This window comes from Pantherophis guttatus, chromosome 1 (assembly GCF_059756535.1).
Source record: "Pantherophis guttatus breed Tessera chromosome 1, ASM5975653v1, whole genome shotgun sequence".
Taxonomy (NCBI): domain Eukaryota; kingdom Metazoa; phylum Chordata; class Lepidosauria; order Squamata; family Colubridae; genus Pantherophis; species Pantherophis guttatus.
This window is the reverse complement of record NC_142063.1, coordinates 124,764,860-124,785,845: the sequence shown is the minus strand read 5'-3', so window position 1 is coordinate 124,785,845 and position 20,986 is coordinate 124,764,860. Positions and strand designations below refer to the sequence as shown.

General features: G+C 43.9%; 1 protein-coding gene and 1 pseudogene across 3 annotated transcripts in view; one reads left to right on the top strand and one right to left on the bottom strand.

The window, feature by feature from the left end:
• Positions 1–16,275, bottom strand: part of EPB41L5 (erythrocyte membrane protein band 4.1 like 5) — a 70,227-nt gene extending 53,952 nt beyond the window's left edge. For 2 of the 3 annotated variants that reach the window (XM_034422289.3, XM_087881732.1), the window contains exons 1-3: positions 15,543–16,275; positions 10,600–10,784; positions 5,952–6,056 (exon numbers count right to left, since the gene is read on the bottom strand). In XM_034422289.3, coding sequence (XP_034278180.2) covers positions 5,952–6,056; positions 10,600–10,779 — 285 coding nt within the window. In that variant the 5' untranslated portion in view covers positions 10,780–10,784; positions 15,543–16,275. Of the gene's footprint in view, positions 1–5,951; positions 6,057–10,599; positions 10,785–14,611; positions 15,259–15,542 lie in introns of those variants that run through there. The other variant, XM_034422298.3, reaches the window with a different exon arrangement.
• A 1,970-nt stretch (positions 16,276–18,245) lies between these two features.
• Positions 18,246–20,158, top strand: LOC148116560 (uncharacterized; annotated as a pseudogene).
• The last annotated feature ends 828 nt before the right edge of the window (positions 20,159–20,986 follow it).

The following is a 20,986-nucleotide window of genomic DNA, read 5'->3' as shown; positions in this document are numbered from 1 at the left end:
AGCAAGATGAACAGTAAAGAACACAAAACTTTTAACACAGGCATAGCTCACAGAACAAAATAAGCATTTTTCCCCCTTGGACACTACATCCCATTATGATTTGCATAAAACGAAAAGAAATGTCTCTGCGCATGTCCAAGATGGTGGTCCTGCACTAAATGCTGTGGAAAGATGGGGTGATATTTGGCCGTTGTGGAGGTTCCGGGGGCCGTTCTGACCACCTACAACCCCCTGCCCAGCAAGCGGAGCGTGTCGCCAATGGTTAGAGAGCTTTTTCGCTCTCTAACGCTCCCGGGAACATCGTCTCTGTGAGAAAATCCAGCTTTATAGTCGCCACGGGAAGGGCAGCGTCAGCGGCTTATGGGCGGCGGCGGCGGATGGTGGCGAACTAGTCCGTCGGCTTGTTTAACCGACTTTTCTGGCTAGGTGGTCCATCGGCTTTTACAACCGGAGCGTTGTCGTCGGCGTGGGCAGCATTACTTCTGTCGGAGCCGCAGACGCCCTGGGCGGAGGTAGGGGGGGTTTGCAAGATGGATACATGGCGAGGTGGCTGTTGGTGGTGCCCACGATGGGGCCGCCGCCGCCGACAGGGCAACAGTTGGCCGGTGGGACGGCCGGAAGTCGGGCGCTAACAGTGGATGAGAGGTATTACGATGGGAGACCCTCCATCGTGGAATTTAGACCCTGGAGCATTCTGGACCGCTATAGGGCCTTCGGGGTAACTCACGAAGATTAGTCTCTGTGGCGAGGCCTCCTCCACTAACACCGTTGGAGGCTAAGATTGGGCATGAAGTGGATGTTGAAGATCTTAGGTGGAGGAGGAGGAGTCGAAAGGATGGCAGAGTGGTGGCTACCCTGTCGCCTCAGATAACACCCCCCCCCACTCTCGGCCGATTTACAGGCTCGAGGATGGCCATCCTGCCCTATTGGTTTCTGCTCGATGGAGGTGGCCCCATCCGTTTCCATCTTTTCCCTTTCTAGTACGTTTCGCCTTTGTGAACAATGTGAGCCTTCTTATTCCGGAGTTTTGAGACCTGGCCCTGTTTTTCATCCTGCTCGCTGGCTGTATGGAAAAATGGCAGTTTACGGGAGGAGTGACGGAGCCAGTTCTATACTGCGTCTTCACCACTGGTGGGATGTTCCACCTTTTCCCTGGCCAGTGTGGCCAACCACCATGAGAGGGTAGTTTGGATGTTGCCCCCAGTTGGTCGGAACACTATGACTCTTGCCGTGAGAGGGCAGTGGTGACTCTCCCGGTTATGTTTAATTTGGCCTTGTTTCCTGGACGGTTTTGGACTATCATTATGGACTCCCTGGCCTTATTTGTACCATCATCCCAGAGTTCTGGATGTACTCAAGGTCCAAGCTTCTTGCGCTGCGAGATTCCCCCCTCTCGCAGGTTTGGCCCTCCACTTTATCGAGAGCCTATCTTGATGACGGGTTTTGGAACCCCAAGAGATGGCATGCGTCAAAGAGGAGATTAAGGGGTTTTTTAAATGTATTGTTAACTAAAATTTTAAGGGGTTCAGGGATGACCAGAGTGGGATTGGGAGAGAACCCACAAGGATCAAGGCCCTGTCTGGCAGAGGACAGCGGCACTAGGGGTGCAGGGTTGGACATCAGGGAGGGGGCTAGAGCTTGATTTTACGAGGGCCGTATGATCTGTATTGTGGATGGGAGGGGCAGATATAGTGGAAACAGGGGGCCATATCATGTTATGGGAGTGTGCTCCCGCTATCTTCGAGCGATTGTGCACTCCGGTCCCCAAGGCTTCACTCGTTCCCCAGGTAGCACACTCTCAGGGCCTGGGCCTTCGGCTGTTGTTGTGCAACACCAGATCCAGGATAAATAAGGCCCCCCTCATTTACGATCTTATTCAGGAGGGGGGAGCGGATATGGCGGGTATCACGGAGACCTGGTTGGGCCCAGAAGGGGAGGTGCCCGATTGAAATGTGCCCACCAGGTTTCCGGGCATTTCATCAGCTGAGGGCTCAGGGTAGGGGCGGGGAGGGTGGCGGCTATTATTAAAGAAAGTCTATGTCCGAGGGAGACCACTGTACCTCAGATAGCCGGATGTGAGTCCCTCCTTGTGAAGTGGGGTTGTGGGGTGCAGATGGGCCTGCTGATCACGTACTTGGCTCCCTGCTGCATGGCAGCGGCCCTGCCCGAGCTGCCTGACATGATAGCCGGGGTGGCGGTTGATACCCCCAGGCTTATGGTTATGGGGGATTTCAACTTGCCATCTGTCGGCGAAACGTCTATGGCGGCTTGGGAGTTCTTGGCTTCCATGACGGCCTTGGACCTGACCCAATTATTTCAAGGCCCTACTCACATGGGGGGACACACACTCTGGAACTGATTTTTGTCTCTGGTCAGTGGCAGAGTGATCTGGAAAGAGAGGATTTAGTCATCAAGCCCTTGTCATGGTCGGATCGCTTCCTCCTTCGCATTGACTTTTGAACCGCTACACCTCACCGCAGGGAGACGGAACCAATTAGATGGTTCCGTCCCAGGTGCCTGATGGACCTGGATAGGTTCCTGACAGAGCTTGGGCCATTCCCTGAGGCTCTGGCTCACGGCATGACTGAAGAGCTGGTGGCCGCCTGAGATAGGGCGGCTGCCGGAGCTCTGGATCGTGTCGTGCCTTTGCAGCCTCTGACCCGGTGCCGATCTCAACTGGCTCCCTGGTTCTCCAAGGAGCTGAGAGAAAAGAAGCACCGGAAAAGACGCCTGGAGAGTGATTGGAGGGCCAGTCGTTCCGAATCTGACCGAAAACTATTGAGGTCTCATATTAAGATCTACCTAGTGGCGATAAAAGTGGCAAAATTTAATTATTTTTCCGCTCTTATCGGGTCTGCAGAGAACCACCCAGCAGCCCTGTTTAGGGTGACCCACTCCCTCCTTTATCTGGGAGCGAGGGAAGACCCCTTGCAGGGCAGGGCTGAGGATTTTGTGCAATTCCTGCATGACAAAGTCACTCAGATTCGGGAAGGTCTGGACTCTGATTGGGTAGATCCGGATGAAGTGATGGAGGTCTTGAGAATGTTATCTGGGAGGGTTTGACCCTGTGACTCCCAAGGACGTGGACAGGATTCTGGGGAGGTTTAGCGCTGCCACATGTTTATTGGGTCGGTGTCCCTCCTGGTTGGTGCTGGCCTCCCAGGAGGTTACGCGAGGCTGGTTTCAGGAGATTATCAACGCTTCGTTGAGTGAGGGCGTCTTCCCATCCGCCCTGAAAGAGGCGGTGGTGAGGCCCCTCCTCAAGAAGCCTTCCCTGGACCCGGCTGTATTAGCTAATTATTGTCCTGTCTCCAACCTGGCGAAGGCTGTTGAGAGTGTGGTGGCGGTTCCTCGGTTCCGTCTATCTAGATCCGTTCCAGTCGGACTTCAGGCCAGGGCACAGCATGGAAATGGCATTGGTCGCATTGGTTGATGATCTCTGGAGGGCTCGGGACAGTAGTTGCTCCTCTGTCCTGGTCCTATTAGATCTCTCAGTGGCTTTTGATACCATCGACCATGGTATCATGCTGCGACGATTGAAGGGGCTGGGAGTGGGGGCACCGTGTTGCGGTGGTTCTCCTCCTTCCTCTCCGACCGTACGCAGTTTGTGTTGGCAGGGGGTCGACCTTGAGGCGCCTTGTTTGTGGGGTGCCGCAAGGGTCAGTCCTCTCGCCCCTTCTGTTCAACATTTATGTGAAGCCGCTGGGCGAGATCATCCGTGGTTTTGGAGTGAGATTCCATCAGTACGCTGACAGCACCCAGCTGTACATCTCCACTCCGAACCACCCCAATGATGTCCTTGACGTGATGTCCCAGTGCCTGGAGGCCGTGCTGATCTGGATGGGGAGGAACAAGCTCAAACTCAACCCTTCCAAGACCGAGTGGCTGTGATTTCTGGCGTCCCGGTATAGTCAGCTGGGTCCATCGCTGACTATTGGGGGCGAGATCTTGGCCCCCTCAGAGAGGGCTCGCAACTTGGGTGTTCTTCTGGATGCACGGCTGTCCTTGGAAGAGCATATGACGGCCGTGGCCAGGGGAGCTTTTTATCAGGTTCGCCTGATACACCAGTTGCGTCCCTTTCTGGACCGGGATGCCCTGCACACGGTCACTCTCGCCCTCGTCACATCCCGTCTGGTCTACTGCAACGCTCTCTACATGGGGCTCCCCTTGAAGAGCACTCGGAGGCTCTAGCTGGTCCAGAATGTGCTGCGCGGCTGGTTATGGGGGTGACTCGGCGCTCCCACGTGACACCCTCCTGGGAGCTGCACTGGCTCCCAGTGGTCTTCCTAGTACGATTCAAGGTGTTTGTGACCACCTTTAAAGCGCTCCATGGCTTAGGACCGGCTTAGGGGTATATACGAGACCGCCTTCTGCCACCAACAGCCTCCCACCGGCCAATACGCTCCCACAGAGAGGGGCTCCTCAGGGTACCGTCGGCCAAACAATGTTGACTGGCGACACCCAGGGGGAGAGCCTTCTCTGTGGGGGCACCAGCTTTCTGGAATGACTCCCCCTAGAGCTTTGTCTTAGCCCCGACCTGTGTACCTTTCACCGTGCCCTGAAGACCCTTCTGTTCCAGCAAGCCGGACTGGCCCTTTTATAAGGGGTGTAGGTGTGTTTTAGGTGTGTTTTAATTTTTGAGCCAAATTCTATATATTTGATTTTAATTGGTTTTAAATTTTGTAAATCTATGTGTTTTAATATGGCTGTACACCGCCCTGAGTCCCTCGGGAGAAGGGCAGTATAGAAGTATGCATGTATGTATGTATGTATGTATGTATGTATGTATGTATGTATAAATAAATAAATAAATAAATCTTCAAATTAAAACAAGCTTTCCAACAAATTTTTCAAAGGATTAAAAATTACCCACCAACACATAAGAATCATAAATGCATTCAGACTATAAATAAGTGAAAATGACTGAACACAAATACAAACAATTGATTTGTTACCTTAGATTAGTATGGTACCCAGTACTGACAATAACCTGAGGATATATGGGCAAACTTTATAAGAAAACATGCCATAAGCAGCAATCTTTTTAATGTGAGCTGGCAGAAGCACATGAAAGAATAGCAAATGAAAGATGTCCACCCTTTAGGAGAACCACGTTACCTTTTGGTGGCAAAAAATAAAAGGGTATCTGAAAGCATATGCCTTTTAATAAAATTTGTTAGTGGAGAAAAAATATTACCAAAAGATGTTAAATGAACATTTACCAAATTTGAGTATTCTACATATATGCTGGACAATTCCACTGGCATGACTAAGAACAACCTCTAAAGCAGGGGTGTGAAACTCGATTTCATTGAGGGCCACATCAGGGTTGTGTTTGACCTCAGGGACTGGGGTAGGCGTGGCCAGCTCGACATCACTCATGTCAGGGGCGCCTTTGGTGGCCCGAGCACTCTGCCAGAGAAAACGGACTCCCAAGCTCTGTTTCTGGCTGTGACGGCCTCCTGCAACCCTCTGCCAATGAAAACGGAGCCCAAGAGGGCCATACACAGGCCTCGTGAGCTCCGTTTCCGACTGCGATGGCCTCCTGCAACCCTCTGCCAGAGAAAACGGAGCCTGGGAGGGCCTCATGCAGCCCTTGCGAGCTCAGTTTTCAGCTGTGATGGCTTCCTGCAACTCTCTGCCAGGGAAAATGGAGCTCGGGAGGGCCGCATGCGGCTCTCCTGAGCTCCATTTTCCCTGGCAGAGGCACTGCAGGCTGGTCCTTTGCTATTTCTAGGGTGGCCCCGCGGACCAGATCTAAGCACCTGGTGTGCCAGATTTGGCCCCCAGGCCTTGAGTTTGACACCCCTGCTCTAAAATAACAGTACTGATAAATTGTTTTATCATGAAAAACATGTTTATAACACACTATATAATACATAAAACTCAAATTTCACTTAACATGATTTAATCTACTAGAATATCTTATCGAAAAATACCATGATACTCACAGCCACTTGTGCTGAATCCATGAATCGTAGGCCAAAGTAATCATTTTCAATGAGGTCCAGATGGTACATTATCTGCTCAAACAGATGTTGTCCTTTGGCTTTTTTCTGAAATTGCAAGAGGAATCAAGTTAGGAAGATATAGTTTAGTTACAGATTAACTCTACTTCTAAAGCCAGAAGCCGCCAAGAAGTACTCCAGGTCTCTTGACACTATAGGTTCAAATTCTGGCTGTAAAACTATTCCAGAGACCAAAGAAAGAATAGCAGTGAACATATTGACTCCGATAACTGAACTAATAATGATTTGTTGAGATGTTTATTTCACCTTTCCTGCAAGAGTACAAGATGGCATGCGTAACATGCCTTCTTCTAGTTTTTCCCCTGCAACAATAATCCTGTGAGGTGTGTTGGTCTGAGAAAGTATGATCCAGTGTGGGCAAGAAACAGTCATGGCAGGAATTCCAAGAATGCTCTTTTTGCAGAGTAACAGAATTTTGAAAAACCCCTCAGGGTTTTGCTCTGCCCCATTTGGGGTTATTCTGATTTTCTTCCCCATATGTTCCTCTTTCATAGGACTGAACAATCTTTTATGAAAAGTTCCCCTTAAGTGTTCATTCATTCCTTCCCAGTTCCCAAATCCAATCCTACATCTGCAGCCAGTGAGTTTTTGCATGGCATTTTCAACTCTGAGGAAAGTTAAATATTCAAATATAAGAGGTGAAAGCAGGGACAAGAAGATGTTGCATACTTGTTAGCTTGTTTTCTACCCCAAAGAAGGAGACACAAATGTTCCCCTTCTCAAATTATGAATTAGAACAAGTCTAATGGAGAGTGACAAAAATAATCCAAAAAATTGAGGACGGGTGTTATGAGAACAGGCTGAAGAATGGGGTGAAATTCAGTCTTTGGAAAAAGAGACTGAAGAGACACATGATATCAACATTCAGGTATCTAAAAGTATTTCCCAGGGAAGATTATCAGGAACAAGTTTCCTTTCCATATAAAACTAGGACCAAACAACAGGTACACATTGTACTTATCTGTATTTCATTTAGATATATGGATATATGGATAAACTTTCTGATAAGATCTTTCTAACATTAGGAAATATCTATGAAGATCATGGGTTCTCTGTCTCCAGGGATTTTTTAAAAAATTATGTAATTTATTTTCCCATATATATTAAAGGTTGGATAAGATGTGTTCCTTTCAAGTCCACTATTCCATAATTTTATAAATACTACCTATTCTTCTGGCTTCAAATTATAATAGTTAATTTTTTACTAAATGAACCAGAAACTCTTAGTAGTTCTGGAACTCAAGCTTCTTATTGTATTATGATAGTAGATCCTATTGTTTTATCTCGTTATCTACACAGTTCCCAAAAGGACTTAGAATTGATTACTGAAGCCAACACTATTAAGAAATTCAGATTTCTTTATTGTTAATATAATTTTTCAGAAGCATTTCCAAATTCTTTAGGATAACACATAGTTTGTAATCGAAGATGTGTTTTTTTGAGGGGGGGGATTTGTGCATTTTATTCTTAACCATAACAAGAACTTTAGTGCCAAACAAACTATTCAAGAACCTTCATTTTAATTCAGAATGCATATATGCTAGGTAAAATAATTAGGAAATAAAAAAATTCTAAAAGTGATTATCCAAACTATTTTTTAAAGTTCCAATAATAATTATACTATTTATATAGTAATCAAATATTTCATTACAAAAAGATCAACAATCCCATCTCAATATACAGTAAGTTAAATGAAAGTGTTTTCTGTATATAATTATTCCCAAACCATTGGTTATTAATCATTTCTATTCCAGGAATCCTGCATCCCTAACGTATCTGGTATTAAAAGTTTCTCTGCAATAATTCAATATTTTTTCTTATTATATTATAAAATCCAGAACAAGCCCTTTTGTGCCATACAACTATTTTTTACTTAATAAATCCATATCAGAAATAAAAATTTAAATACAAAATTCAATTCAAAAGTTGCAAAAAACTAAAAGTAATTCCTTGAAATGTTTCCATTGTTTCAATTGATTAATAGCATGCATTTTGAATCATTTTAAACTGAAATACCAATTACCAGTATGTACTTTTTATAAAATCCAACAAGTGATGGGAAGCACAATTACTATTATTCTCTCAAAGGAAGAAATTGTCATATAGTAAATCTTAATGCCATCTCAACTAATCATAAATATGTCTATTATTCAATATAGAACAAGTGGACAATGTCCGAGGGTTTGGGGAAGATAATTCAATCTCATAACATTCCAGATGGTGAATAGGAGAAATGCTGCTAAAAGAAAAATCCAACCATTTTTAGCCTACTGAAAAGGAATGGCAATAACTATGAACTTTTGAAATTTCTTATGTGCCTAGTTTAGATGCAGAAAAAATCAGAACAAATCTCTTTTATGGTAAATCATGAATGCCCCTAAGCAGTTACCATAAGCTGTCAACCTAAATTCCTGCTTCCTTTTCTCCCATACCCAACATTCATAAAAGGTTAAAGTGTTTAAAATGCACACACAATACCGAAGCTTTAAATACATCTCTACTAACAGAATTTTGAGGCAATTCATACTGAGAAAAAGCTGCTTGTTTTTAAAAAGAAAAATAAAACAAGGAGTAATTCACAAAGTCTGCATTTGTTGCAAGTCTGAATAAAGCCATTTTACTGCAAAAGTATTTTTTTCATCAATCTTGATGATCCCGCAAAATACTCCCCCCCACATCAAGCGGTACCTCTTCCATAAATGAAAAATATATAGGCTTTTGCACAGATTCATGTGATGTGCCAGTTATGATCCTCCCAGAATGTGGAGGGATCTTCAGATTATGATCTTTATGCAGTTACTCCTGCTTGGTCACTCCGCATGAAGACTACTGCAATGCATTCTTTATATGGCTGCCCCTGAAGAACAATCAGAAACTAGAGCTGATCCAAAATGCAACAGCATGAATCATTATGAGTTTACCTTATTTTGCCTATGTAACACTACTACATGCTGTACTGGCTAGAATTCAAAGTAAATCCTTCATAGCATAGGACCTAGATACCTATGGGACCAGTTGTTTCTACCCATCCTGTAAAATCTAGAAGGATCAGCTTGTTCCATCAATAGAGCATTGAAATCTGTAGGTCATGAGAGATGAATCTTCTCTGAGACCACACCTGCCCTCTGGACCAGAATTCCTCCTGAAGTCTGCATGGACCCAAACCCTTTTGTGTTTACATAAGGCCCTTAAACTTGGCTTTTCAGCAAAGCTTCAGCACAATGGTTTGTGATCCCAGATGTATGTTTTAATATGTTGTGGTTTTTTTCCAATGTAATGTTAGTAACATTACTATTCTTTGTTATGAATAGTTTTTTTCTGTTACTTCTTTTAACTCTTAAATATGCAAGTTTTGTATGCTGTCGGGTTACTGTTATGATTGAGGAAATACATTGATGAAATATTTTTTTCAATGAAATACATCATATTCCATGAGATACTAAAAAGCAAGAATACTTTAATTTCTGAAGTGATGTATCTTAATAACTAGATGGCAACAGAACTCTATTTCAGCAAAATAGAAAGACATTGTCTCAATCTACTGACTTTTGACCTAATTAGTTACATAATTTATACGTTCAACTTTATTTAATTTCTTGGCTTTAGGCCTTTAGTATTTGATCTACACTGACACAAAAGAATAAAGCAAATGAAATTGTTTGCAAATACAGAGAGTGGAATAAAGATCCATCCATTTCTAGATTAATATACAGTATTTAGGTTTCAAAATTTTGTCCTGGCCAGAGAAAGTCCAAACAGCAGTTAAATATTTCAATCTACTATTAAGTAGATCACATTAAATTTACCATTAAAAAAAAAAAAAAGAATTGATGTCTTTTTTTGTTGTTTTAGAAATGAGACTTGTGCAATTTATCTTTTCCAATTATCAGTTTGCTCAAAAAGAAATAAAGGACAAAACCTCCTATATAATTCTTTTCATCTTTAACTGAACTATAAATCAGCCAGAGGGAGTAAACAGAGCATTTCGCTAAAAAAGGTCAGCACTAGTTAATTGGGCTAAAGAACATGGGAATGCTGGGGTGTTGGCTAGACAGGCGAGTTGAAAAAAAAGTATCCTAAAATCATACAAATCACTGCCAAGAGAAGTTCACAGATTCATTCATGAAGACTCCAGGAGTCAGATTTAACTCATACAAGTCTTTTTCTTTTACAAAGTACTCCTGGGGCTTCTGCAAAAAAACACACAGAAAGCCAAAACCTTGTCAAAGCAGCTTTCTTTGACTGCTCTTTAATCTGAAACACACTGGAAGAAAAATATTCTCACACAACCCAAATCTGCTTTGGAGAGTTCCCCAACCTTCTCTAGAAAATATGGATAGCAGGCAAGGGACTACAGAAAAAGAGAGAGTCCATTCCCTCAGTAGTTTTTGTTCCTAGTACTTCTTCTAAGACCTATGACCAACATCTTTTAAGAACCTTTTAACTTTAATACTTTTTGCATTCTTGACTAAATCACATGGGCACAATATATTCCATTCAACTGAGAGATAAAGGAGGACACATTTTCTTTTGCCAAGATTCTTGATAAAATACATTAAATGTATCATACCGGTAAGTCCACACTGACATCCGTTCCATCCAGCAAAGAGACCCTGCACGTAATTATAGATTTTTCATCTCCAGCTGCAGGGATGTGAGTTGCAGCTCGCTGAGCTTCTCTTAGCCGCTCTTTCTCAGCATGTTTATGCATAGACTTGCGTCCAAGTGTTCGGCGAAAGAAACTTAACATCGTTCCTAAATAAGACCAGAAAAAGAAGCTGTGAATGTTTCAAGATAAATCAAGACGGCACTATTTCTTCCTAAAGCAGATATATGTTTACATTTCACAAAGTTTCTAAATGTGCCTGTGCTATGGAAAAAACATGGTTGGACAAAGATTAGAATTTAAACCAGAACTATTTTTATTAGGAATCATATCAGAGGGCTATAGTAAAGAATCAACATATTTAATACTACACATTGTAACAGCAGTGGAATGGTATACGCCCAACAATGGAAAAGTGAAAATATACCTTTAGAAAGGGAGATAATAAAGAAAATATTGGTTTGCGCAGAATTAGATAGATTGACCTTAAAATTAAAAAACAAAGGAGACAGAATATCATGATATATGGAACAGATTTTACCAACGGTTGGAACTGAGAGGTGGGAATTGGAACAGGAAATAATCAGGATTTGTAGACCCAAAATGTGATGTAATATATATAAATATAAATGAGTATATTGGGCAGAATAATTGTATATAAGCAGTAATGTATGATGAGTATATATGATATGTGCTTTATATTTTAGTGTGTATGGAGGAGATAATGCCAGGATGGTTGCACTGTGTCCAATATTTTAATAATAAAAATTTAAAGAAAAAAAAAAGAAAAAACATTTGCAAAACAGATATACATACAATGTTACATCCCTGCTATCAGTATCAGGAGCTATCAGAAGGATTAATTGTAGAAACCAAATAGAATCAACTTATCACAAGAATTCAGGAAGTGGCTTGTAGATGCTAATATTTTTCTCAATCTGGAAGTGTTCCAGGCAGTTTACTGATATTAAAAATATAAAATAATAAATAACACCAAGTTTCCTTAAAACATTAGACTAACATAGGCACCAAAACTACACAGCTAACACCTGAAGTAAAAACTAAGTTTTCATCAGACTCTGGAAAACCATGAAAGTGGAGGCCATTCTTGCCTAGGAAGCAAGCTGTTCCAAAGGAGGGAGCTCCTACAGAGAATGCCTATTGTTAGATCTGTTTCTGCCACACCTCCCTATAAGCCTTGCCAAGTTGAATGGGATGGGCAAAATCTATCTGGGGAAGGAAGGCTATTAGGTACCCTGCCCCTGAGACATATAAGGCTGTAAAGCATCTTGAATTGGAAATACACCAGTAATCGGTGAAGCACTGATAGCAACGTGGTAGAGCAATGGCTGAGTAAGCACGTATGCTGAGACATCCTGGATGGTTTCTGGCTGGTCTACAGGGACAAACCCACCTGGAACGAATTCTAGTTATCTAATCAAGAGATGATAACAGCACACATGACCATCTTCAGAGTGCCCTGTTCCAAGGTAAGGCTGCAACTAAAACACTAGCCACAGCTTTTACTTGTTCTTTCAAGCAGGAGCTGCAAGTCCTGGGGGACTACTCACTTAGGAGACTGCTCTTCCTGGGAAAGTACAACCTCCTTGAGAATTAAAAATGGTGCAGGATTGGAATCAGTTGGCTTTTAAATTAACACCCACTCCATTTTGTGTGGATTGAGTCCGAGTCTCCTTTTTTTCACAATCAGAATTTCGATTGCATCTCCAAATGAGCCTTAGGTGGAAATGTACAACTGACTATCATCACCCCAAAATGATGAGTGACTTCTCCTGAAACTTTTATGTAGGTATTAAAAAAGATAGGGGAAAGCATAAAGCCTTGGGACACCTGTTAACCACGGGCCCATCTCTTAACCACAACTGGGCCAATAAAACAGTACTCAGAAGGATACAGCATTGTGTAGACAGCTTTGAAAACACTGGAATACCTAGGACAGAATTGGTTGTGCTCTCTCCATTCTAGTCACAGAGTCACCCATGAGAGGGACTAATGTCTCTCCTGTCCATGTCCCTGTGCCTAGGCATAAGTATCTTCTATGCCTGAAGACATCCATGAATTCAGATAATCCATACTGCCTCCTCCAACCCCCCCCCATTTCTGTAAGTACAAATCAATCACTTTTCCAGCAACTTCCCATCCACCTAAATAGTTCATGATCACAGTGTTTATATTCCTATCAAAAATTGGAAGACTAAAGTCATTCTTGTAATCTCCATCCCTTGGACAGGCAAGCATGATAGGACAGTGTCTCCCAATAAGACACAGCTTCACAATATAGAATAAAACAATACTTTATTTGTAAGCTGATGATGCAAATATTGAACTATATTCAATAATTATTTAAAAGCACTGGGATTCATACATTATTAGATCCAGTGACCAAGTGGCAAAAGAAGCCTTTCTACTAACTTTCCTATTATAAGAAATTGGGAGATGGTCATGCATAAATTCTGGTATTATGCAAAATGATGATCTTGACTACAGATAAGAGACTTTTTTGAGCTAGATTAGGGAAACCAGCCTAGTCACATAAAATACATTAAGAGCATTCCTGGAGTTTCTACCCTGAATGACTAATTGAATCCAAATGATTGCAGAAATTTTATCTTCCACCAGTACTAGAGAGAATAAACCGGCATAAATACTTTCTATTTTGTTTGCCTGGACTTGCCTTCACATGTCCTTGTAAAAGCCTGAAATTCTTCAAAGGTCAAGTTAGCAGAACTGGGAGATTTAAATTTTAATCTTCAACTATACCTTTTATGATTAAAACCTTAAACGTGTCAATATAATTCAACTGTTTCTGCTCTCATTAACAATGGTTAATTCAAAGCTGGTTTGTTTTTTTAAACAACTCCAGACCCTAACTTAAAAAAATTATGAGTATGAAATTTAAACGTGTTGCACTTTTTGGATATATAAAGCTGCTTTGGCAAGTTGGTTTAGCTATATAATATTGGTTACTTTAATTATGATTCTGTGAGATACAGAATAAATCTTTACAAATCTTTTATTCTAGTTTTTTTAAAAACATATGATGTGGGATTGAATCTGGACTCTGTATACAAACCAGCTACCGTTGGCAGTTTCACACAAGATAGCACATATAAGTATCAGATCTGTTTTTCCAAAAGGCTATTGTTTAAGACTCACCAAAACTCACCATATATAGCAAAGCTACATATATTATTGGAACCTGGAAGGAGGTGTTGTGAATTTTGTCTCTTTGCTTAATTAATTAATTTCAGTTAGTATGCCTTCTCCAAACAATCATTTACAGGTCCATGAAAGGACTATTTTCATAGTCTGAGAACTAAGTAGGAGCAAGTCGAAATCTTGGCTATGGTAAAGGGAAAATACTCATAGGAAAAAGGGTGCATAGTTTCGCGATGAGAGTACATTGCACACACTTATACATACATTAAGAAATAAGGCGGAGAGGAGGTACATAGCAGGTGTATATGCATATGGCAGAGTTAACTTGTTTGGTAAAGGATACAAAATGCTCATTAAGTACATAGACAGTAGACAAAAACAAAAAAGGATATTTGTCCATTCCGCTTTAAATTGTCAGAAGAGTATGAAATTTATAGTGATTTTTCTAACCACATAACATCTTGTTCTAATATGGTACCTTTATCATAGCAATTCCTATGGATAAACTAGCATGCAACAAAAATAGATGTACACAGTACATTGCTGCATATACATATATAATCTCTTCCCTTTATACAGTCAGTTCCGCACAAATTATGGTCTTATTTCATTACATGTAGGAAATGTCATAGAGCACTCATGATGGGATTACAAACATATTTAGGAAAATAAAACAGGAGAACCATTATATAGAGAATGCACTTACACCATTCCAAAGCAAGATAAAACTGGAAATTGCATTTAGAACTCAATTTTAGAACAGGTTAACAAAATAATATCTGGGCTAAACACTTACAATATCATCATAATGTACTAAGCAGATCAAGTTCATCCATACATATGGAGGATCAAGGCCTTCCAGCAAAATCTGGGAAAAGGAAGATTTAGCTAACGTCGTCCACCGTTAAAAGAAAGGATTAAAAAAAATAAAAATAAAACATAGGTGCCATGGAAATATAGAAACAGGTGGGGAGGGATCAATGATTCAAGCACTTCCCCTTTCCCATATTGGCCCGATTTCGGAAAAAATGGGAAATTTACAAGGACTGAGCAGAGAATCTTACAGAAACGAAATTGAGCCTGACTCCAAGGCAGCGGGAGACGATTTCTCACTCTCGTGGGTGAAAAGATCAAGGCGTTTGAGGCAGAAAAACCACGGCTTTAATCCTCTATTTTAAAATCACTTATTTTTTTTTTTAATTCCTGCCCAGACGCACTTTGGACTCACTTCTCTCCCACCTTAAGCGCGCTTTTGTCACAGGGAACGCGACACCTTCTGGGGCGGCTCGACAGGAGCAACCGGATAGATCCGGGGAATTGGGGCGGGGGGGGAGGAAAAGGTTTACACGGCCATCTGAACAAGGCGTGACGCGCGTGTCTGTGTCTGTGTGGGTGTGGGGGGGGGAGCGGTGGCGAAGGGAGGTGGCCACCCTAGAGGCATCCAAAAAGGCTGAAGAGGCACCGACTTCCCCTCGCCCCCCCCCCCTTTCCAGGGATCGACAGGATCGATCCAACCTCGCGGATCACTGGAGAAGAGGGCGGGGAGACGAAACTTAAGATCTCTGGAGAGTTTCGAAAGCCTCCCCGAGGGCGACAAAGAGAAAAGGACGGAGGAAGCAAAGGAAAGAAGCAACAGTCTGTGGTTGCGGTTCTTCGGGGGAAACTTCACCTTGATTTTACAACAACAACAACAACAACAACCACACCCCACGTCCTCCTCAACTTACCGGCCCAGCCGCCTTCGCTTCTAAAGGGCGCTCTTCCGCGACCCGGCCGCCGGCGCTAAAAAGCAGCTCTGGCGGGATCGGATCCCGGTGGCGACGAGGAAAGGGACGAGGGGCGGAGGCAAATGGCCGCCTAAGGAGCCGCCTCTCTCCTCCTCCTCCTCCTCTTCCCTCGCCCGGCTGCCCGCCCAGGCCTCCTCTGCGAGAGCTGGTCGCTTGGTTTAAGGCTGGACAGGTCGCCAAGGCGAAATGCGTGCGTGGTTTTGTGTATGTGTGTGTGTGTTTTGGTGAAATGTCTGGGAAGGAAGGTGCCTGGATTTTCGGAGGTTCCCACGCCACGTTCCATACACGAATCGTTTAAGTTGTTTACTAAAAATAAGTAAAACGACTAGGGTCGTTTTATTCTCTTCTAAGGCTTTTCGAGTCAATTGTTTTTGAACGTTATTCTCAAATACCGCTTTGAGTTTATGGAAAAGCATAATATGACGGCTTCTATATCCGGGCTACCCAAATCCGGACCATCATGAGCTAGGAGCCAAGTATTAGAAAGAGTTTTCTGTACTTGAACTGGGGACTCGCGGTCCTGCGGATATTATATTTAACAAAAATTAAGGAAACCAAAATATGGTAAACTTCAGCACAGGCAATCTAAAAAAAAACATTTCATCCTGGAGTAGTTATTAGGAAAGCATAATCAATCAGGCATGTTTTCAGCTATTTATCAAACAGATGTTTCAACAAGTGTTCCAGGAGGATGGAGATCCAAATCCTATTTTAGGGGAGGAGTAACATATGCTGTTACTAGCTCTATGGGTATTAGAAGCCATTAATTTATTCTGGATTAATTCATCCTAACATCCTCGTGTTCAACTGATATTTAAATCTGGAGAGTCACAAACTCTGATTTCCCCCCCTCCCGATTCTAAACTTTAGTTAGCCATCAAAAATCTAAGCAAACATGTAAATTTAGACCAAAATGTTGGTCAATAATGGGTCTTTTCATTTTACATCAGACCAAATGTAACCAGGTGGGAGATTAGTGTTGTAATTAATAAAGGACAGATAGTGGATTGGACTACTACCGGTTATGTGCTCCAACTTGATCTATCCTTTATAGCGAATACAAATTCTAATATACAGTCAGTTGTAGTGGTGTTTTGACCTTTGAAGCCATATCCATATCGACTTTTTGCAGAAATAAATGAACTTGTGATTTATGGTTCTGATGATTAGGTAGGATAAATTATAGAAAGAAAAATAATGTAACTTTAGGGAGAGAGCTTAAAATGTATTTGTACTTTTAATACTGTGAATATTTCTTCTATTTTTCCTTAACTGTTTTGGTGCTTTTTCTTTGGTTTTGTTTTCTCTTCCAGCTTTTCTGGTGACATGATCCATTATCCACTGTTATTATTCTATGCAATGTTAAAATAATCTATAACCTATTTATTTTTTTAAATTAGATTTATATGCCGCCCTTCTCCGGAGACTCAGGGCGGCTTACAATGTGTTAAGATCTATCGCACAGCAACTAATCGACATTGAACTAACTTGGCATTGTCTTCACTTTTGAGATTTTAGGGGTTGTTCTTCTGTATAACTTGTATATTGACAATATCATTAGAAAAGTTAGGGATTGAAACTGGTCTTTCTCAAAGCAAAAGAAACAATGTCTGTTTTCAACAAAAAATATTTCAGATGCACCCTTAGAGGGCTTCAGGAAACTTGTCTCCATCTGCTGCTTCACATATTCAAATAAGTATCTGCTTATGTAACAAATATGTAAAAATATACATGAAGTACACACAGATACACACACACATACACACACAAAATGCTATTGCAAAATGGGAATTAAGAATGGGTGTGACAAAAGATTTATATTACCCAAGTTGTTGCAGTTAGACAACAGCCCTACCCAAAAGATAATGCAGTAAATATTGTGAATAAAGTCATATAAATGTCAGCAATTATGGAACTTTCCTTTTTTCCAAGTAGGACTTAGGCCTTTTTCCTCTGAGAAAGTATGAAATTTGGGGGTTGTTCAGAGTTTGGGATTCCCAAGAAAAGTGATCTGGTTAGTATCTTATGCTTTATTTTTCTGTTGACAGGCAAAACAGATGCCTGGCCTTTTATATGTCAATATACTACTGTATTTTGGCAGCTAGTTATATGTAATTCTGTATTTAATTAATTTATTAGCTGCTTCAAATTGTTGAAGCTATATAATAGAGATTAAAAACAGAAATGCAGTAATATAAAGCAGTAGAAGTTAGAAGTGTAATATCTAATTTACACCGTGGAGGGGGACTGTAAATTGTGTTGGGAGATTATGGGAGCCGGTGTTCCATCCCACCAGCAGAAGGGACTGTCCATCATACCAGCCACCGTGAGAGGGTGGTCTTGGGTTTTTTTTGTGCCCCTCGGGCAAAGTCGGTATGGTATTACCTGCATTTCACCAGCAGAGGGGACTGACCATCAGACCAACCACCGTGAGAGGGTGGTTGTGGACTATTAGACCAGCCACTGTGAGAGGGTGGCTATGGACTTTAACCCCTTGTGCTGTACTGATATTGCAAAGGTTCACTACTTCCATCTCACAAGAAGAGGGGACTGATCATCAGATCAATCATTGTGAGAGGGTGGTTGGATTGTATCCCCCTTGAACTGTGTCGACTTGGCAAGAGATCCTACCCACTATGGTGAGAGGACAGTGGACTTTGGACCTCAGATTTTGGATGCCCCCATCTTATTTGCTCCCCCTTGGACCTCTTATTTTCCATCTGGACCCTTGGGACATGGTCACTTATCCTCTGTGGCAAGATGTATTCGGCAACTGAGCTTCTTGTTCTGCGAGACTCCCCCCTCTTGCAGGATTGGCCCTCCACTTTATCGAGGGCCTACCTAGATGACGGATTTTGGAATCCCGAGAAGTGGCATGCGGCGAAGAGGGGGTTGAGGGGTTTTTTAAAATTGTCATTTGCCAATCTTTTAAGGGGTTTTGGGAGGGGGGAGGGTTGTTTGGCAAAGGATAGGGAGGGTGATTTGCTGGGGAGGGGACCAGGCCTGGCAGAGGGTCGCATTAGGGGAGGTGCGGGGCGGGGATCGGAGGGGGTTGGTATTGGTAGGGAAAAGGGCGATGTCATCAGGACCGTGGGTGGGAGGGGCAGGTATGGTGGGAGCAGGGGGCCATATGTTGTGGGGGCACGCACCCGTTGTCTCCAAGTGGTGACGTGCTCCGGCTCCCAATGCTCTTCTCGTTCCCTGGGTTGTCTGGAGTCTCAGAGCCTGGGTCTTAGGCTGATGTTGTGCAACGCCAGGTCCGTGGTTAATAAAGCCCCCCTCATTTGTGAGTTGATTCAGGAGGGGGGAGCGGACCTGGCGGGTATTACAGAGACCTGGCTGGGCCTGGAGGGGGGGTCGCCCTCGTAGAAATGTGCCCACCGGGTTTCCGCGCATTTCATCAGCCGAGGGCCCAGGGTAGGGGTGGGGGGGGTGGCGGTTATTGTAAAGGAAGGTCTTGATCCTAGGGAGGCCACTGTACCTCAGATAGCCGGCTGTGAGTCTCTCCTTGTGAAGTGGGGCCATGGGAGGCAGATGGGCCTGCTGGTTGCGTACCTGGCTCCTTGCTGCGTGGCAGCGACCCTGCCCGAGCTCCTCAGTGTTATAGCTGGGGTGGTGGTTGATACCCCCAGGCTTTTAGTCATGGGGGATTTCAACCTGCCGTCCATTGGTGAAGCATCTGAGGTGGCTCGGGAGTTCATGGCTTCCATGACGGCCATGGACCTGACCCAGTTAATTCAGGGCCCCACTCACACAGGAGGAAACACGCTGGACTTGGTTTTCGTCTCTGGTCAGTGGTTGAATGGCTTAGATACAGGGGATATAGTTATTGAATCTTTGTCATGGTCAGACCATTCTCTCCTCAGACTTGACTTCCTGACCGCTATGCCCCACCGCAGGGAGGCAGAACCGATCAGGTGGTTCCACCCCAGGCGCCTGATGGATCCTGATAGGTTCCAAATGGAGCTTGGGCCATTTTCTGAGACTCTGGCTCGTGATTCGACGGAAGACCTGGTGGCCGCCTGGGATAGGGCGGCCGCTGGTGCTTTAGATCGGGTCGTGCCTTTGCGGCCTCTGACCCGGCGCCGAATCTGCCCTTGGTTTTCTGAGGAGCTGAGGGGGATGAAACGCTGGAAAAGACGCCTAGAGAGTAGTTGGAGGGCCAGTTGCTCCGAATCTGATCGTACACTAGTGAGGTCTTATATCAAGACCTACTTAGTGGCGATAAAGGCGGCGAAGTGTAATTACTTTTCCGCTCTTATCGCGTCAGCAGAAAATCGCCCAGCTGCCTTGTTTAGGGTGACCCGCTCCCTTCTCCATCTGGGAGTGCGGGAAGACCCCTTGCAAGTCGTGCTGAGGATTTTGCACATTATCTGCACGATAAAGTCGCTCAAATTCGGGAAGGCTTGGACTCTGACTGGGTAGGTACAGGCGGGTTGTCCAAGGTGTGTCTTGAGACTGTTATCTGGGATGAGTTTGACCCTGTGACTCCTGAGGACGTGGACAGGATGCTGGGGAGGTTGAATGCAACCACATGTTTATTAGACCCGTGTCCCTCCTGGTTGGTGCTGGCTACCCGGGAGGTTACACGAGGCTGGCTCCAGAGGATTATAAACACTTCCTTGAGTGAGGGGTTCTTGCCTCCTGCCTTGAAAGAGGTGGTGGTGAGGCTCCTCCTCAAGAATCCCTCTCTGGACCCAGCTGTTTTGGCAAACTATCGTCCAGTTTCCAACCTTCGCTTCTTGAGTGTGTGGTTGCGCGACAGCTCCCGCAGTACCTGGATGAAACCGTCTATCTAGATCCGTTCCAGTCCAGCTTCAGGCCCAGGTACAGCATGGAAACGGCATTGGTCGCGTTGGTTGATGATCTCTGGAGGGCTCGGGACAGAGGTTGCTCCTCTGTTCTGGTCCTATTAGACCTCTCAGCGGCTTTTGATACCATCGACCATGGTATCATGCTGCGCCGGTTGGAAGGTTGGGAGTGGGAGACACTGTCTTACGGTGGTTCTCCTCCTATCTCTTCGACCGGTCGCAGTCTGTGTTGGCTGGAGGGCAGAGGTCGACCTCAAGGCACTTGGTTTGTGGGGTGCCACAAGGTCGGTCCTCTCGCCTCTCCTGTTCAACATTTATGTGAAGCCGCTGGGCGAGATTATCCGTGGTTTTGGGGTGCAGTGCCATCTGTACGCTGATGACACCCAGCTGTACATCTCCACCCCAGACCACCCCAACGATGCCCTTGAAGTGATGTCCCGGTGCCTGGAGGCCGTGCGGGTCTAGATGGGGAGGAACAGACTCCGACTCAATCCCTCCAAGACTGAGTGGCTGTGGCTGCCGGCGTCCCGATATAGTCAGCTGGTGCCATCGCTGACTATTGGGGGCAAGACA